This window comes from Ambystoma mexicanum, chromosome 13 (genome assembly GCF_040938575.1).
Source record: "Ambystoma mexicanum isolate Mex_15411 chromosome 13, UKY_AmexF1_1, whole genome shotgun sequence".
Taxonomy (NCBI): Eukaryota; Metazoa; Chordata; class Amphibia; order Caudata; family Ambystomatidae; genus Ambystoma; species Ambystoma mexicanum.
This window is the reverse complement of record NC_090938.1, coordinates 776,722,206-776,742,460: the sequence shown is the minus strand read 5'-3', so window position 1 is coordinate 776,742,460 and position 20,255 is coordinate 776,722,206. Positions and strand designations below refer to the sequence as shown.

At 49.6% G+C, this 20,255-nt stretch overlaps 1 protein-coding gene across 1 annotated transcript in view; it reads right to left on the bottom strand.

Moving 5' to 3' along the window:
- Positions 1-17,291, bottom strand: part of LOC138520575 (E3 ubiquitin-protein ligase TRIM39-like) — a 551,427-nt gene extending 534,136 nt beyond the window's left edge. The window contains exons 1-2 of the mRNA XM_069632911.1: positions 16,995-17,291; positions 2,772-2,867 (exon numbers count right to left, since the gene is read on the bottom strand). Coding sequence (XP_069489012.1) covers positions 2,772-2,867; positions 16,995-17,291 — 393 coding nt within the window. The remainder of the gene's footprint in view (positions 1-2,771; positions 2,868-16,994) is intronic.
- Between the last annotated feature and the right edge of the window lie 2,964 nt (positions 17,292-20,255).

The following is a 20,255-nucleotide window of genomic DNA, read 5'->3' as shown; positions in this document are numbered from 1 at the left end:
CTGCAGGTAAACTTTCTGTTGTCACCGAGTCTCACTCCCTCAAAGCACTGTGAATGGAACTAAGCTTCAGGATTCAGGACTCTGTGATTCCAGGAGGGGTAGCCGGGGGTGGGGGGACTCTATCTCCCACCTCCACACAGAGGACTGTGGTGATAATTCCAGCTCCAGCCCCGGTTCCAGGCCCCTGTGCCCCTCTCTCTGCATCCCAACCTACCGGTCCATTACTTTCATCCTGAGCTCCTCCTCCCAGCCATTCCGGAGCTCACTCCGTTCCCTCCTCCACAGGTCCTCCCTGACCTCCAGACTTCACCCATGTGTACCACAAGGATTCACCTCCTCATCGATTTTGTTCCGAGGTTTAGCACTGCCGTTTTTGGTGCAAATACCTTTCGGGCCCTCAATCACGGGGCGGGCAGCACTTCTTTGCTGCTACTCCACTACCCCCCGCACCCCCCGATGGGCAATGATTTATAAGCTAATGGTCAGCAGACTGACAGCAACGTTCTAGTTCATATATTGTTCCTCTAGAAATGGCCGTCAAGTTCATGCAAGGACTGGTTGAGAGTATCGGTCTAGTCATTCCACTATTATGGATTTATGGATCAGAATGGGTGTTAGAGGGGCACAAATACCAGAACCTCTCTCTGTCTGGTTTAGAACATTGTTATTACCAATATGTGTACCCCTACAGCTTTTTTCATTTGCACGCATCCAGTTTCGCCATGCTCGATAGTATGTGATGTCCCTCAGAGACAGCTGATTGGTTGGTCCAGCAGCCGAAAGAGATTGCTGGTCTAGCAGTGGGAATTCATCCTTGACGACAATTGGTTCTATAGGGACATAAAATACCGGGTTTATTCAAACGAGAAAACTCTTGGGAGGTGGAAATACTGGAGAATTCATGACTGACTGTGCTGTGATTATGGTAAGTTAGTAACTAGTTCAGTATTGTGGGTTTCTTGGCAATACGTGTCAATTTTAAGTAAATTAGATCAACAATAGGGGTAGTAACAGGAATACCTTTATCAACAGGCATGAAGTGAGGTTCAAACTGAATATCTATAACACAGAAGGTTTGATGGTCCTCTAACACTGAATTACTTACCCTAGTGCTGGGAATTCTAGACATGCTCTTTTTCTAAATTAAATTCAACAAGAAAAAGAATAGTTATTTTTACAAAATGCTTGATATAAAAAATATGTTGAATGTTGTTCAGATTGAAGAACTAATGCATTTCTAATGCTTCAGATCTTTGTGCAACGATGAAAGTCAAGATAAAGACGTGACACTAAGGTATTTTCAAATTTTTAACTTTAAGATAAAAAGCGCCTTTCTTGAGTTATCAGCATCATTCGACCGTATGATATATTCTTCATATATTAATTATATGTTACAAAATTAATGGTACGCCCTGTCATTTGCACACAGGGGATTTACCATTATGGGACAATGATGAAGAGGATACTAAGGTAGTAATCTCACCAGGAAAGGTAATTATAATCTCCTCAGAGATGCATACCACATTGAAAGTAAATAACAGTAATTTGAGATAATAACTCTCCCCCTTTTTAAAAATGCTTTTGTTATCTGCAGATTTCTACAAAAAGGGTGTATGTGTGAACCCAGAATGTGAGGATAGAAGATGCAGAAATGTTAAAATTGTAAAAAGAAAAATCAGCCTGTTCATTAGAACGCTCTGTTGAATTATTTGTGTGTTTACATAGCGTAGGAAATGATATATACTCCCGCTGAATGTTCTGCAACAATGAGTCGTGAACTGAAACATGTTGAGGATTCTAAGAAACAAAGTTTCCAGGATATGGGCCCATTCTTGTGGATAAGCCTTAAACATTGCGTTGGATAGTCCATCTGGACCCGTTGCTTGCGAATTAGTAGCTTTAGCTATAATCTCCAAGATGTCATCCAAGTCAAAGGAAAGTATCCACTCATGGTTTGTCACCCTTTCCTTGAACATTGTCGTTACCAAAATCAAGGGCGAATAGTGCAGCAAAATGGGCTACCCAGGTTTCCTCGGCTATGGGGTTGACCTGTAAAGTTTAACAGAAACCAAATCTCTGCACTGTTTTTGCTGGAAATAGCTGCAAACATGTGCTCAGCATCTCTTTGGGCTAAAACGCTCCTAGAGCCTCGCCTCCAATTCCTACATTTTTGCTTAGGTAATTTCACTTTCATAATTCTCTCTTCAAGGGGAAAAGTTATCAACCATCTCAGTTCTGCTCTATAGGAAAACATTTTTAGTTTGAACTATGAGATCAAACACATGCTTGTGTGAAAACAACCCTGTTTAAGGCCTACTGGGATAGTTGCTCGTTTTGTTCTCCTTCTCCCTGATTCCCCTCCGCCCCACCTCTTGTTAAATTCCGGCACTACCAAAATTGTCATCAGGCCTAGTAAGGTAGCCGCTTGTCTGTCTAATTCTCCTTCCCACCCCCCCCCCCTCCTTATCACTGTCAACATCTCTTGCACTATCTGAAATGTCGCCAGGCCGAGTATGATAGTTAATTTCACATTCTTAATGTATCAAGGACTTATAAGAATGTCGCTGTATTCTCCCTTGTTCGCTCGCTGCCTTGAAGCACTTTGAAACACATTGTGTATAAGCGCTATATAAACAATCAATTCAATACAATACTCTCGGGGGATGTCTCACATCTCAGCCATCCAGCACTGTTCCATGGACTCTCGAAAGACACCCTCGTGCCTCTCTGCCCTGAGCCTCTCTACACATATATGAAGGCATTACTCTCACCTCAAGCTCGGATGATTTCCTGCTTTCTTCCTCTCCCCACTCCTGCATCTCCTTCAGCTCTTTTTTCAGATGTTCCATCTGGCTGTAAAGTTTATCCTAAAAGAATAAAACCAGTTTGTTAGTCAAAAGATATCCTGCAAATACATAATCTACACAGAACAAGGCAGAAGGGTCCCAGGACAGCCTCGCTGGTCACCTATGCTTGTATATAGTCTATAAATAATATGTTCTTAAGATCACTTACAGTCTACAATATATGCTCCCTCAGACTCCCAGCTGCTCCCATAGGCAAATGGACAGTCTATAATATATGCTCCCTCAGACTCCCAGCTGCTCCCATAGGCTAATGGACAGTCTATGTTCCCTCAGACTCCCAGGTACTCCCATAGTCTAATGGACAGTCTATAATGCATGCTCCCTCAGACTCCCAGCTGCTCCCATAGGCTAACAGACAGTCTAGAGTGTATGCTCCCTCAGACTCCTAGGTGCTCCCATAGGCTAATGGACAGTCTATAAAGAATGCTCCTTCAGACTCCTAGGTGCTTCCACAGGCTAACAGACAGTCTAGAGTGTATGCACCTTCAGACTCCTAGGTGCTCCTATAGGCTAAGGGACAGTCTATAAAGAATGCTCCCTCAGAATTGTTGCTGCTCCCATAGGATAATGGACAGTCTATAAAGAATGCTCCCTCAGACTCCTAGATACTACCATAGGCTAATGTACAGTCTATAAAGAATGCTCCCTCAGACTCCCAGCTGCTCCCATAGGCTAATGTACAGACTATAAAGAATGCTCCCTCAGACTCCTAGCTTCTCCCATAGGCTAATGTACACCTCCCTCAGGCTCCCAACTGCTGCCATAGGCTAATAAACAGTCTATAAAGAATGCTCCCGCAGACTCCGACCTGCTGCCATAGGCTAATGGACAGTCTATAAAGAATGCTCCCTCAGACTCCTAGCTGCTCCCATAGGCTAATGTACAGTCTATAGAGAATGCTCCCTCAAACTCCCAGCTGCTCCCATAGGCTAATGTACCATCTATAGAGAATGCTCCCTCAGACTCCTAGGTACTCCCATAGGCTAATGTACAGTCTAGAGAGAATACTCCCCCAGTCTTCTAGCTGCTCCCCCATGGGCTAATGTACAGTCTATAGCGAATGCTCCCTCAGACTCCCAGCTGCTCCCATAGGCTAATGTACAGTCTATAGAGAATGCTCCCTCAGACTCCCAGCTGCTCCCATAGGCTAATGTACCGTCTATAGAGAATGCTCCCTCAGACTCCTAGGTACTCCCATAGGCTAATGTACAGTCTATAGAGAATGCTCCCTTAGACTCCTAGCTGCTCCCATAGGCTAATGTACAGTCTATAGAGAATGCTCCCTCAGTCTTCTAGCTGCCCCCATAGGCTAATGTACATTCTATAGAGAACACTCCCTTAGACTCCCAGCTGCTCCCATAGGATAATGTAGTCTATAGAGAATGCTCCCTCAGTCTTCTAGCTGCTCCCATAGGCTAATGTACAGTCTATAGAGAATGCTCCCTCAGTCTTCTAGCTGCCCCCATAGGCTAATGTACATTCTATAGAGAACACTCCCTTAGACTCCCAGCTGCCCCCATAGGATAATGTACAGTCTATAGAGAATGCTCTCTCAGTCTTCCAGCTGCTCCCATAGGCTAATGTACATTTTATAGAGAATGCTCCCTCAGTCTTCTAGCTGCTCCCATAGGCTAATGTACATTTTATAGAGAATGCTCCCTCAGTCTTCTAGCTGCTCCCATAGACTGGTTTACAATCCATAGCTCATCCATCTTGGAAGACACTCTGTTCATAGAGGTCCTAAGGTCATCAATGCTCATATCCTTTCTCCTCAGCAGACCCTCCTGCGGTGGGAGACTTATGGTCCCGAGACTTGCACCCTCAGCAGGAGCACCCACAGAGAGGCTTGGGATATCCACACATGGCACACGCACACGAGGTCATGTGTGAGGTCACATGCTGGGCACATGCCACGTTACTTGCATTGAGTAAAGGTTAAGCAGAAACCTTAACATTAACTACGATTTACTGTGAAAAGGCAACCCGGGGGGAGGGGAGGCTTTAACATGCATTATCGGCCCACACCCATGTTATAGGCCAGAAGTGAAGCCACAGGCGTTGCATCTGGTACTGACACTAATGTACAGTAGACTCCCAGCACCACCTCCTTGCTAAGAACACATTTCACAGTGATTTACACTTAAATGGCCTGTCACTGTGAGATGTAAACAAAAAGAACCAAGCACTGGCAAAGCCAGTACCATTGGCTTTGTAATTGAGGAGGATATGTTTTATAGTCAACCCCCAATAGCCCAAAAAAGGCTTATCCTCCATCCTATGAGAGTTGAGCCGAACATGTCTATTCTTCCCCCGGCGTCGAGTAGCACCAGCCTCGCATGTGATGGGGCTGCGCCCCAGGGCTCCAACCATTGCCCATCTGCAGAGAGCTCGCCATTGGGTGAAGTGGGGGTGCAGTTGAGTAGCACCAACCTTGCGTGTGATGGGACTGTGCCCCAGGGCTGGGTCCAACCATTGCCCATCTGCAGAGAGCTTGCCATGTGGGGGGCTGCAGTTGAGCAGTGGGGAAAGAGGACTGGAGTCAGAAGAGGGGCTGCAGTCAAAAGAAGTGAGATTTTAGGGGTTCATTGGGGAACAACCTCCATTTATGTATTTCCTTAAAGGAAGAGCCTCATTGGAAGCCAGGCCACCGCTTTGCAAGTTTATGGGTTTAGGACCCACACCAACAATCTGCTGCTCTGACATGGAGTTAATATTGACATGTAAAGCTGCAGCAACTGTCCATGCAGAATTACTGCATGTCCTGTGGGATTCCATAATGGGGCATAGCAGCTGCTGTGCAGTGCATTACTGACCAAGACATGCCACACACACACCCTGTCCTCTGTGGCAGCCTCCACACAGTATGAGATGCAAGGTCCCAAACATGCCAGACACACCATTGTACTGTTGGGCATCCTGGAACTCAGTAGGAGATTTAGGTTCCCAAGACATACCCCCCACACACACCCCCTGTACTGTGTGGCAGCCTTTACTCATTCCGGTCCTAGCCTCAAAACTATGGAACTCACTACCTAATCCTCTCAGAGCTGAACCTACCTTCCCGGCCTTCAAGCGCAAAGTCAAAAACCTGGCTGTGTGCCCAAGACCTGCCTTGACCGTGCGCCCATGAGCTACAACTTTACTGTTAACAGCCCTCTGTTATATCCTTTACTGTAATCTGTACATATACTGCATTTCTTTTATAACTTGTATATCTTTCTATAATGTGTATCTTCTCTCCTGATGCAATGCCTATATATTGCATTTCTCCTATATAATTTGTATATTTCGTATATTTTCTCCTAAAGCAATGACTGTACATACTTCACTGTTCTGTTTTTATGCTTGTAACTAAGTGACGCGCCCGGATGCCCTGGGGCCTGGTGCGCTATATAAATAAAATAAATACTAAATACTAAATGAGATATGTGCGCCCAAGACTTGCCACTTACACCCCATGTACTCTTGGGCAGCCCCCACTCACCATGAGTTTAGGATCCCAAGACATGCAACATTCATCGCGTGTACTCTTGGGCAGCCCCCGTCCAGCACCTGATTCTGAAACCAGCGCATATCATGTACATAGGTTCTATCCATGGCATGTGTGCTCTCTGGGGGCGAGGGCATCGTGGGATATGTGGTTCCTGTCTGGTCACATATGCATCTTGTACATTTGGTCTGCCTTATTCTGTGGCAACCCTTTGGTCCCAAGCTTGCCATATGAACATCGTGTGCTCTTGAGTATCTTACTATAGACCACACTGTGACCTTTGTGAGCTCAGACCCTTCACATAATATGCATTGTGTGCCCTTAGTCAGCCTCCTATACGGCGTGCACCCTAAGGTCCCAGACCCGTCTAATGCACACTGTGCTACTTTGGACAGACTCTTTGATTCCTGCTCTTTAACATACTCTACTTGTGCTCCTGGGCACCCTTCTGAGGGTGCCTTTTGCCACCAGTCAAGTCACACACAGTGTGCTCTTGGGCCCTTCTTTATAGGACACACTGTGTGAGCTCTATGCTGCAGAGATACCTGGCACACACTCAGGTGTGTGGTTCTCTTCACTGTGCAGCTGCACGTCCTGGACCTCCACCTTTAGGGGTTCACTGTGGCTATAATGAGTGCCATCATATCCACAACGTTACCCATCTTCCCCGGGAGACTGCCCCCCACGAGTCTCCTTGACCTACATACAGCACACATACCTTGTACTCCTGGACGCTAGTGTCTGGAATGGGAAGCATTATGCACAGCCTCCTTTCGCCCCAGAGCCATAGTGCAAAAGAGCTATAGTGCAAACTATGCATTCCTGCACAGCCTCAGAAATGAAGAGCAGTGTGTGAGAACCCACCCATGTCCCAGACCTACAGCAAATGGTGTGTTGTCACAAATTGTGGGTCTGCACAGTTTTTCCTGATTCCACTTCCGAGGTAATCCAATAAGCGACCCAGGCAGCAATGCTAGAGGCAGGATGTATTTCCATGCAGCTGCGACCCAGGCAGCGATGCTAGAGGCAGGATGCCTTGCCATGCAGCTGCGACCCAGGCAGCAATGCTAGAGGCAGGATGCCTTGCATGCAGCTGCGACCCAGGCAGCAATGCTAGAGGCAGGATGCCTTGCCATGCAGCTGTGACCCAGGCAACAATGCCAGAGGCAGGATGTATTCCCATGCAGCTGCGACCCAGGCAGTGATGCTAGAGGCAGGATGTATTCCCATGCAGCTGCGACCCAGGCAGCAATGCTAGAGGCAGGATGCCTTGCATGCAGCTGCGACCCAGGCAGCAATGCTAGAGGCAGGATGCCTTGCCATGCAGCTGCGACCCAGTCAGCAATGCTAGGGCAGGAAGTATTCCCATGCACCTGCAACCCTGGCAGCGATGCTAGAGGCGGAATGTATTCCCATGGAGCTGCGACCCAGGCAGCAATGCTAGAGGCTGGATGCCTTCCATGCAGCTGCGACCCAGGCAGCAATGCTAGAGGCAGGATGCCTTGCCATGCAGCTGTGACCCAGGCAACAATGCCAGAGGCAGGATGTATTCCCATGCAGCTGCGACCCAGGCAGCGATGCTAGAGGCAGGGTGTATTCCCATGCAGCTGCGACCCAGGCAGCACTGCTAGAGGCGGGATGTATTCCCATGCAGCTGCGACCCAGGCAGCAATGCTAGAGGCGGGATGTATTTCCATGCAGTTGCGACCCTGGCAGCAATGCCAGAGGCGGGATGTTTTTCCATGCAGCTGCGACCCAGGCAGCAATGCTAGAGGCAGGATGTATTTCCATGCAGCTGGGACCCAGGCAGCAGTGCTAGAGGCAGGATGCATTCCCATGCAACTGCGACCCGGGCACAAATGCTAAAGGCAGGATGTATTTCCATGCAGCTGCGACCCATGCAGCGATGCTAGAGGCAGGATGTATTCCCATGCAGCAGCAACCTGGGCAGCAATGCTAGAGGCAGGATGTATTTGCATGCAGCTGCGACCCAGGCAGCGGTGCTAGAGTCGGGATATATTCCCATGCAGCTGCGACCCACGCAGAAATGCTAGAGTCAAGGTGTTTTCCCATGCAGCTGTGACCTAGGCAGCGATGCTAGAGGCAGGATGTATTCCCATGCAGCTGCGACCCAGGCAGCGATGCTAGAAGCGGGATGCATTTCCATGCAGCTGCGACCCAGTCAGCAATGCTAGAGGCAGGGTGTTTTCCCATGCAGCTGAGACCTAGGCAGCGATGCTAGAGGCAGAATGCATTTCCATGCAGCTGCGACCCAGGCAGCAATGCTAGAGGCAGGATGTATTCCCATGCAGCTGCGACCCAGGCAGCGATGCTAGAAGCGGGATGCATTTCCATGCAGCTGCGACCCAGTCAGCAATGCTAGAGGCGGAATGTATTCCCATGCAGTTGCGACCCTGGCAGCAATGCCAGAGGCGGGATGTTTTTCCATGCAGCTGCGACCCAGGCAGCAATGCTAGAGACAGGATGTATTTCCATGCAGCTGGGACCCAGGCAGCAGTGCTAGAGGCAGGATGCATTCCCATGCAGCTGCGACTCGGGCAGAAATGCTAAAGGCAGGATGTATTTCCATGCAGCTGCGACCCATGCAGCGATGCTAGAGGCAGGATGTATTCCCATGCAGCAGCAACCTGGGCAGCAATGCTAGAGGCAGGATGTATTTGCATGCAGCTGCGACCCAGGCAGCGGTGCTAGAGTCGGGATATATTCCCATGCAGCTGCGACCCAGGCAGAAATGCTAGAGGCAGGGTGTTTTCCCATGCAGCTGTGACCTAGGCAGCGATGCTAGAGGCAGGATGCATTTCCATGCAGCTGCGACCCAGGCAGCAATGCTAGAGGCAGGATGTATTCCCATGCAGCTGCGACCCAGGCAGCAATGCTAGAGGCTGGATGCCTTCCATGCAGCTGCGACCCAGGCAGCAATGCTAGAGGCAGGATGTCTTGCCATGCAGCTGTGACCCAGGCAACAATGCCAGAGGCAGGATGTATTCCCATGCAGCTGCGACGCAGGCAGCGATGCTAGAGGCGGGATGTATTCCCATGCAGCTGCGACCCAGGCAGCAATGCTAGAGGCGGGATGTATTTCCATGCAGTTGCGACCCTGGCAGCAATGCCAGAGGTGGGATGTTTTTCCATGCAGCTGCGACCCAGGCAGCAATGCTAGAGGCAGGATGTATTTCCATGCAGCTGGGACCCAGGCAGCAGTGCTAGAGGCAGGATGTATTCCCATGCAGCTGTGACCTAGGCAGCGATGCTTGAGGCAGGATGCATTTCCATGCAGATGCGACCCAGGCAGCAATGCTAGAGGCAGGATGTATTCCCATGCAGCTGCGACCCAGGCAGCAATGCTAGAGGCTGGATGCCTTCCATGCAGCTGCGACCCAGGCAGCAATGCTAGAGGCAGGATGCCTTGCCATGCAGCTGTGACCCAGGCAACAATGCCAGAGGCAGGATGTATTCCCATGCAGCTGCGACCCAGGCAGCGATGCTAGAGGCAGGGTGTATTCCCATGCAGCTGCGACCCAGGCAGCAATGCTAGAGGCGGGATGTATTCCCATGCAGCTGCGACCCAGGCAGCAATGCTAGAGGCGGGATGTATTTCCATGCAGTTGCGACCCTTGCAGCAATGCCAGAGGTGGGATGTTTTTCCATGCAGCTGGGACCCAGGCAGCAATGCTAGAGGCAGGATGTATTTCCATGCAGCTGGGACCCAGGCAGCAGTGCTAGGGGCAGGATGTATTCCCATGCAGCTGCAACACAGGCAGCGATGCTAGAGGCAGGATGTATTCCCATGCAGCAGCAACCTGGGCAACAATGCTAAAGGCAGGATGTATTTGCATGCAGCTGCGACCCAGGCAGCGGTGCTAGAGTCGGGATATATTCCCATGCAGCTGCGACCCATGCAGAAATGCTAGAGGCAAGGTGTTTTCCCATGCAGCTGTGACCTAGGCAGCGATGCTAGAGGCAGGATGCATTTCCATGCAGCTGCAACCCAGGCAGCAATGCTAGAGGCAGGATGTATTCCCATGCAGCTGCGACCCAGGCAGCGATGCTAGAAGCGGGATGCATTTCCATGCAGCTGCGACCCAGTCAGCAATGCTAGAGGCAGGGTGTTTTCCCATGCATCTGCGACCTAGGCAGCGATGCTAGAGGCAGAATGCATTTCCATGCAGCTGCGACCCAGGCAGCAATGCTAGAGGCAGGATGTATTCCCATGCAGCTGCGACCCAGGCAGCGATGCTAGAAGCGGGATGCATTTCCATGCAGCTGCGACCCAGTCAGCAATGCTAGAGGCGGAATGTATTCCCATGCAGCTGCGACCCAGGCAGCAATGCTAGAGGCGGGATGTATTTCCATGCAGTTGCGACCCTGGCAGCAATGCCAGAGGCGGGATGTTTTTCCATGCAGCTGCGACCCAGGCAGCAATGCTAGAGGCAGGATGTATTTCCATGCAGCTGGGACCCAGGCAGCAGTGCTAGAGGCAGGATGCATTCCCATGCAGCTGCGACCCGGGCAGAAATGCTAAAGGCAGGATGTATTTCCATGCAGCTGCGACCCATGCAGCGATGCTAGAGGCAGTATGTATTCCCATGCAGCAGCAACCTGGGCAGCAATGCTAGAGGCAGGATGTATTTGCATGCAGCTGCGACCCAGGCAGCGGTGCTAGAGTCGGGATATATTCCCATGCAGCTGCGACCCAGGCAGAAATGCTAGAGGCAGTGTGTTTTCCCATGCAGCTGTGACCTAGGCAGCGATGCTAGAGGCAGGATGCATTTCCATGCAGCTGCGACCCAGGCAGCAATGCTAGAGGCAGGATGTATTCCCATGCAGCTGCGACCCAGGCAGCGATGCTAGAAGCGGGATGCATTTCCATGCAGCTGCGACCCAGTCAGCAATGCTAGAGGCAGGGTGTTTTCCCATGCAGCTGCGACCTAGGCAGCGATGCTAGAGGCAGAATGCATTTCCATGCAGCTGCGACCCAGGCAGCAATGCTAGAGGCAGGATGTATTCCCATGCAGCTGCGACCCAGGCAGCTATGCTAGAAGCGGGATGCATTTCCATGCAGCTGCGACCCAGTCAGCAATACTAGAGGCGGAATGTATTCCCATGCAGCTACGACCCAGGCAGCAATGCTAGAGGCGGGATGTATTCCCATGCAGCTGTGACGCAGGCAGCAATGCCAGAGGCAGGATGTATTTCCATGCAGATGCGACCCGGGCAGCAATGCTAGAGATGGGATGTATTCCGATGCAGCTGCGACCCAGGCAGCAATGCCAGAGGTGGGATGTATTTCCATGCAGCTGCGACCAAGGCAGCAATGCTAGAGGCAGGATGTATTTCCCTGCAGCTGCGACCCGAGCAGCAATTTTAGAGGCAGGATGTATTTCCATGCAGTTGCGACCCAAGCAACAATGCTAGAGGCGGGATGTATTTCCCTGCAGCTGTGACCCGAGCAGCAATGCTAGAGGCAGGATGTATTTCCATGCAGTTGCGACCCGGGCAGCAGTGCTAGAGGCGTGATGTATTTCCATGCAGCTGCGACCCGGGCAGCAATGCTAGAGGCAGGATTTATTTCCATGCAGCTGCGACCCAGGCAGCAATGCCAGAGGCAGGATGTATTTCCATGCAGTTGCGACCCAGGCAGCAATGTCAGAGGCAGGATGTATTTCCATGCAGCTGCGACCCAGGCAGCAATGCTAGAGGCAGGATGTATTTCCATGCAGTTGGGACCCAGGCAGCAGTGCTAGAGGCAGGATGCATTCCCATGCAGCTGCGACCCAGGCAGAAATGCTAGAGGCAGGATGTATTCCCATGCAGATGCGACCCGGGCAGTGATGATAGAGGCAGGATGTATTTCCATGCAGCTGCGACCCATGCAGCAATGCTAGAGGCAGGATGTATTCCCATGCATCAGCGACCTGGGCAGCAATGATAGGGGTAGGATGTATTTCCATGCAGCTGTGACCCAGGCAGCGATGCTAGAGGCGGGATGTATTCCCATGCAGCTGCGACCTGGGCAGCAATGCTAGAGGCAGGGTGTATTCCCATGCAGCTGCAACCCAGGCAGCAATGCTAGAGGCGGGATGTATTCCCATGCAGCTGCAGCCCAGGCAGCAATGCTAGAGGCAGGATTTATTTCCATGCAGCTGCGACCCAGGCAGCAATGCTAGAGGCATGATGTATTCCCATGCAGCTGTGACCCAGGCAGCGATGCTAGAGGCATGATGTATTTCCATGCAGCTGCAACCCAGGCAGCAATGCTAGAGGCAGGATATTCACATGCAGCTGCCACGCAGGCAGCAACGCTAGAGACAGGATGTATTTGCATACAGCTGTGCAGAAATAGAGAAACTGGCAGAGTATCACTGTCCCAAAAATATGGTCGCCAAGCACAAAAACATCAGGGTTTTTATGGGGTTTCACACAATGAGGCTTATACAGAAAAGTCAGTAAGATATTACATTAACGATGAACTTCCTAACAGCATCCTTGCCACTTCGGAGGGCTTGGTTTTGCAGCTGCATATGAGACCTGCACTATTTGCTCAGCCTAGCCACATGATATAGACCACCATTGACAGCGGACAGATGCAACAAGACCTCATCTGGGGTCTAGCACCCATGTGATTCCAGTTCTGGGTCTCAGGCACCTAAACATGCCTTCTTTGCTGTTGTCTAACATGTCACTGGGAGCACCAGCACCCGGGCAGAGGCTAATGTCCTGCTTGCATTGCATTGTGGGATTTCCTGTATATTCTAAATAATCCCACTTCTCGCTGCGCGACCTCCAAAACATGACTGTGATTTTGCTCTGCCTGCTGCTCCTGTACATTCAGGGCCTCTCAGAAATAAAACATTGTCTGTTTCAACAGCGTCCCCACGTGTGTGCTCTAAGCACTACTCTTCCAAATATTTTATTTCATTCATTGCATTTTCTTATGTGATGGGGTAAGGAACCTGGCCCTGTCAAGAGGGGATGTGGACCCCTCTCAGCCTGGGGTGGGTGGTCTACCAGGGTTTTCACCAGGGCCAGTCCCACCTCATAGGTGGACTGTGAGAGCTGGGAGGGTCCCTGTCCCTTCCACATGTGCCAGTATGTCTGAAATGAGTACCACCTTTTCTTGCCCCATACCTCTGTTGCACAATCTGCTGGACAGTCTTTCTTTTTGTCCCATAGGTGTACCTTTCCCAGAAGGCAAAGTGGTGGAAGAAAGAACGAGCAACCCCACCTGGAGAGAGACAGCGAGAAATGATGAACCGGCAGAGCATTCCCTGCATCAAAGTAACAATTCCAGTGCAACACAGACCTGCATTCTACTTTCAACAGGACTGTGGAGTGGCCCGCACCTTGAAGTGGCGATCCCAGCGCTCTGTTCGCCACAGACACTCAGTTTCCCTGCAACAGGAACGCGGAGCGAAGCGGCGATCCCAGTGCTCTATGTACCACAGACATTAAATATACCTGTAACGGTGCCATGGAACGGTCCATAGAGCCATGTGGCTATCACAATTCTCAGCCCATTACGAACTGGGACATTGCCTTTGTTGAGAGCAGGCCTCCATTCCTGAATACTAGCGGACATGTGTTCAAAAAGGGGGCGGGGCTTAACACCCATTATATGTCTTTGCTTAACTGTAATGCCACCCCTGGGGGAAGAAAGACAGCGATTGGCCCAGGGAACGAGCTCTGGAAGTGACACAATGGAGGGGAAGGAGGAGGATGAAAGGCATACATGAAACAGGACGGTGTGGTTTGTTCGGATGAAGTCAAGGGAGGAGAAGGCGGACCAAAAGACAAAGTGGAGGAAGGACAGTGCAGAGGAGACTGTAGAAGGATTGCTGAAGTGTGCAAGGTGAGGTATTGGTTGGTGAGAAAAAGTGGCACTTGTGTGCGAGTGTGCGTGCAAGGCGCGAGAGTGAGACTATCAGAGTAGGGGTGAGTGAGAGTGAATAAGAAGGTAACTGGGGGAGTGAAAGGAGAGTGACTGTGGGAGAAGGTGTGGGTGGAGTGGAGACTCGTAGTAGATGGGGAGGGCAGAGTAGTAGTAATGGGGAGAACATTAGTAGGACAGGAGGAGAGAGAGATAAAGAGGGAGAGACAAAGGAGAGTGGAAGAAAGAAGAGGAGGAGGGTAGGAGGTAAGGCGAGAAAGGATAGAACATCAGGGCCAGGAGTACAAGGGTGTGAAAGGAAAAGACCAAGTGGGACCCGAGTGTCTGGAAGGCATCTCTTCTTGTAGAAATGATATTGTATGACCTTGGTTAGGTGTCACCTAGATTGTTCCCATGGGGAGTTAGATGGAAAGGGTGTTTGCTCTTAGGCCATCACAAGCAGGCAGGCAGAGGCAGTAGAGGTCACCGATCTCTAGAGGCCATCCTGGGGTTCAAGGACATCTGGGCTAAAGAGAAAACCGCCCACGCTAGATGAGAGAGAGGGAAAGCCCTTAGCAATCCCCTTTGCACTTTCTCTAATAAAAACCTTTGAAATGTCATGGAGAGTTGGTAACCCCCTTCTAAGAACAGCATGGCTGTTCTGAATACGCTTCATTATATACCCCCCAAACCAGCGCCGTACATGACTAGCGCCCCCTGGAAGGCTGGCATTCCATGACCCACCTGGGCCATGTAATAATCCCTGTAAAGGGAAGGGTCCCCATCGTTTTTCACCACCAACATAAGTAGTCAAAACTCTTACAAGGTTGCAGGTGTAGTTTCATGATCCCCTTTCCAAACTTGAATGAGATGGATGATGCCTGGTCATCCATTATCGAGATGTTGATGGTGTCAAAATGGCCTTTACACACCAGCACATGGTCGCTTTTGATATACTGAATATTCATAACGCCATTGCTTAACCCCTTGATTGGCATGATCCTGAGCAGGGGCGTGAAACTGTCACCCACCCTCTGAGATTCTACAATGTCACCGTACAGAAGAGAGGGTGGTACCCCCCATTAATATCCGCACAGGTTTTGTTGTGAGGATCATATTCACCTGTGTTCTGTACCGTTCCCAAAACCCTAAAGAGTTTCCCAGCGCAGGTGAATTTGCTACCTTGCTCAGGCCTTATAAGAAATACTTTCCTTAAGTAGGTGTCTAGAGTCAGTTTGATATGGCTTTGTGTTTCAATGTCTGCCAGCTTCTTGTTGATGCTCGTTATGACTTTGGATACGCTCTTGTAATACCCATGAGGGAATGAGCCATGACATATTTCCAAAGGATTTTCACAGCGGATTGTGAATTCCACTTTGCTTCTGGAAAAAGTGTCCCAGGTATGGGGATACTGTACCTCTGTTAACGCAACTTCCCATGATCCCTTTTTTAAAATAAATCTTTATTTTTCTGTTTTCAAAACACGTTACATCAAAACTCGCCGGCCAATCCATCAACATAGTCAAACTTTTATACCAACCTCCCCCCGCGTCCCTCTCCCTTCCCTCCCCTCTGAGTGCAGGTGCTATTGAATACCATGAGGTAGTCAGTCGGCTAGCAATCACCCCCTATACTCATCCTTCAACATTGATAGGACCGCAACACCTGTCTCACCCTTTGGGAAAACACTTGGCGTGTATCTGGATGCTTCACTTTCGCTATCACGGCAAGTTAACGCCATTGCCTCCTCTGCCGCATACAATAGCAAACTAATCAACGCCTCCAGACCACTCCTCTCTACTGATAGCTGCTTGACTATAGCCCGAGCCACCATAGGATCAACGCTCGACTATTGCAATGCCCTCTTTGCAGGTAATACTGATATCAGTGTTCGGAAAATGCAGGTTATACAGAATAACGCACTCAGAGCCGCGCTTAATATTCCTAAAGCTGATCATATCACTGCGGTAAGAAAAAATGCCCACTGACTCCATATCCGTGAGCGGGTCCTTTTAAGAAACACTTTCCATCATGCATAGATGCCTATCCAAAGATGCCCCACCTTACTTATCACAAAAAAATCACCAAAACATCCTCTGGCAGACCGACCAGAGCAGCCTATGCCCGCCGCATCACTCAGCCGAAATTCAAGCGGGCCAAAGCTGGAGGTTCTAGCTCTGCAGTAATCGCGTCCAAACAATGGAACTTACGCCGCTTACCCTGCGGGCCGAGCAGTCTTATTGGACCTTCAGGAAAGCGCTAAAAAGGTTGATGTTCTCCTAACGCTGACTACTATGGCTCCTTCCTCTGTGAGGTATGTCCATAAACCCATGATGTCTGACGAACACTAATGTAAATAATGCTCTCTTCTGTATTCTGTACGCATGAGTAACTGGTTTATGTAACAGCGCCTTGATGCCCAAAGGCTTAGCGCACTCTATAAATGTAAAAGTAAAGAAATACATATCCACCTAATTTTCCAGATTCAGCAATCTCTACTGCGCTGCCCAATAGTATGTACGCAGGTCCAGAAGTACGACCCCTTCCATTTCTTTGGGTAGAATTAATGTCTCATAAGCCTCCCTCTGTGTTTTGCCCTGCCATAGAAAACACAACATTCGTCCCTTTATGTCCCCCAACATCGATTCTAGTATCTTAATCAGCAACATTTAGAACAAATAAAGAACCCTGGTTAGGAAATTCATTTTCAGGGCACTAAGCCGCCCCCTCCAAGAGAGAGTTAGCTTACCCCGCAGGCCCATTTCATTACACAAAGACCCAAACAATGGGGGGAAGCTCGGTTCACAGAGGCCCTCAAGAGACTGGGTGACCTTAACCCCGAGATGTTCTCAAGGCGGACCTCCAGCATCAAAGGCTCCAGGGTGGCCATATCCCTGTCCGCGTCTCCATCCAATGGGAAAAGAACCAATTTGCTTCTATAAATTTCAAAACCCAAGAATGACCCATATTCTTCAATGATTTCAAACACAGCCAGAACTGATCTGCAGGGGTTCTTCAGGTGTAGAAGAATATCATCCGCATACATCCCCAACTTGAACTCCTTATCACCACCTACACACCCTCTGCCCGAGGCGAGGCCCGGATCCTTTCCCATAATGATTCCAGAGAGAGAGAGAGAACAGCCTCGGAGACAGCGGACAGCCTTGTCTCGTCCCTCTGTGTAGGCCAAATCATCCCGAGACATTCCCATTTACTGCAACTCTCGCACTTGGGTCAGTGTAAATAGCCCTTATCCCATTGAGAACACTACTCCCAAACCCACGTTTCCCCAGGACTGCATACATGAACTCCCACCCTATCGAACACATTCTCCGCGTCCAGAGGAGGAGCGCTAGGTTTCCCCCCTTTCCCCTCGCCAGATCCATTAGGGTCAGCGTCTTTCGCAGCATATCCACCCCTACCTCCTCGTAATAAACGCCACCTGGTCTGGATGAACCAGGTGCAGCATGACCTGTTCAAATCTTGATGCAAGCGTCCTGGTAAAACTGTTCACGTCCACTTTAAGCAATGATATGGGCCTGTACGATGCACACCTTTTAGGATCTTTTTTCGCTTGTGGTATAACTGCAACCAAAGCTTGACAAAACATGGGGGGGCCTTCCAGTTTCCAAAACTGAATTACACAGTTTCACTAAAAACGGTGTAAGGAAGGCATGGCATCAACAGTAAGACAGACACAAGTGACCACAGTTCAAGAGTGCTTATTGAACTTCAAAAGGGTTTGATAAATACCTATCTAAACCTATATCTAAAGATGGGAGCAAGCTACGACCATCAAATAATAATAACGCAATCCTAGTGGTGTCTTTGTCAAAATAAAAGGGCCTATACGAAAACAAAACTATTGTCAATCCTTACCCCTTAATACAAATAGTGTGGGGAACAATGTTATGAAAAGGAAGAAGTGTTCAAAATGATATGTCAGGTTGTTCAGGCCGTTGGCCTCCCTTCCCCACGTTTTCAGCACGGGACAAGGCGGTTCACTCGAGCGTAGCACAGTCTATGGCTTCTTTAGCACGAGGATACAGTTCAAAAACAATAAGTTCTTCTGCTTTGATTTGCACAAGTATTCACTTCAGGTGATTTACTATTCACCCCAGATCCCCCTCATCCGGGCTCAGATCCCTTTAACAAAATGTTCGTAGTATACTCTTTTTTACAGGCAACGCACGGTTCACCCCGGATCCCCCTCAGCTGGGCTCAGATTCCTTATAACACATACAATTAGTCTCCCTTAGCCAGGCTCGGACTAATCTCACTTTCACATCAAATATCGAAGACTTTCGAATGTGCACAGGGTTTGGCTTGACCCGTTGCAGGACCACTTCAATTTCACAATTCCTCTTGTTTTAACCTTTGTCACCTTTTCATTGGATACCTAACAGAGACTTTCGAATGAGCACCCACGTGGTGGCAGACCACTCAGTCTATGGTATCGTATCTTAGCTTCAAAGTTCCATCACTCATCTACTGTTTTAATTATATTCGTGTCGCTCGCCACATTCATTTCATGCACTGTTCTCTTCAATATTCTTTACACAATGTTGCCGCTTGCAACCTTGGTTACCACACAGACCGGTTTGGTATCAGTCTCCCCAACTCACCGGCTGTGCAGGCTTCACTGGTGCTGCTTTGGTGTAGGAGCCAAGGACAGTACCAAAGCGGCAATGGATTCACCCCGCCTTGACTGTCGAGACGGGAGAGCCCCGGATACCTCATACACACCATACAGGATTCTTCAGCTTTGATTCCAGGTCTTATGTTTCTTATTCTCGAAGGCTCAGGAAAGATACTGGCTTTCGGTAAAAAGGTCAAGGGCACTTAAGTACTTGCAATCCTCTTCGGTCTTGCCGTCTTCCACCTTGCATTAAACTGCCATCTTGGTACTGCTGCTTCCTCGTGCGATTTGCCTTGCTCAGAGTGTCCTTTCATGCTCCGCCTTTTATCTGTGTGGTGAAGTGTGATGGAAGTCAGGTGTGTGTAATGATCAGTAATTGCCTGACCCTGCCTGACCATTGTAGTGGGACATGTCAGGTATACAGCTCGGGTGTTAGTCCGTTTTCTTTCACAGTGAGCTGTCCATGGGAAAGTGTTTGTGTCGGAAATGGGGGGGTGGATGAATTTCTAAGTAGCCTACCGGTTAGGATAGGGTAAAGGTGTTACAGGGAAGGGGGTACCGCGTCTCGTCATCCGGTGTCCCACTTCCACTCCCAGAAGACCCCTCATACAGGTGATCCTCCTGCACTGGTCCACCACCAGGAACTGGATCCAAAAACGATGGCCGTGTCCTGCCCACCTGGATGACAGATCCCCGGGGACTAGCGGGTGAGACACCTTCAGGTTTCTCACAACAGGCCACTCAATGGTGTGAATTACTTGTGAAACCTAATTGTGAAACCATCATCCCCGGGTGCCTTGCCTGTGCGCATTTTGGATATGGCTCTCTGGATCTCTTCCTGAGTGAAAGAGGCTTCCAACAATTGTACCATCTCTGAACTCAACCTCGGAAGGGGAGTATCTCTCAAATACTGATCAACTTGCCGATATCCATCACCGATTGAACACCATAGAGGGCCCCATAAAATGCTGCAAAACCCTGCAGAAGCTCACCAGCTTAGAGCTCAACCCTCCCTCCGGCATCTCTATTTCCTCCACGCATCTCTCAGCTCGATGCGACCTGAGCCTGGCCACCAACAGTGAGACAGCCAAATCCCCATTCTCATAAAACCTTTGTTTCAGAATCTGCAATTCCCAAACCACATCTCTGGTCTCCAGATGCTTGAGCTCCCACTTCTTCCCCCTTACTTCAGCAAGAGGACCTAGCTCCACAACCTTTGAACTTTGGATTCTTCCTTCAAGGACCTCTATCTCTTGACGTAATGTGTCTCCCAATAACAATCTTTACCTCTTTCTTCTCGCCCCCTCCCTAATCAACAGGCGCCTCCATGTTGCCTTTGCCGCCTCCCAGACCGTGCAGGTATCCACCGCC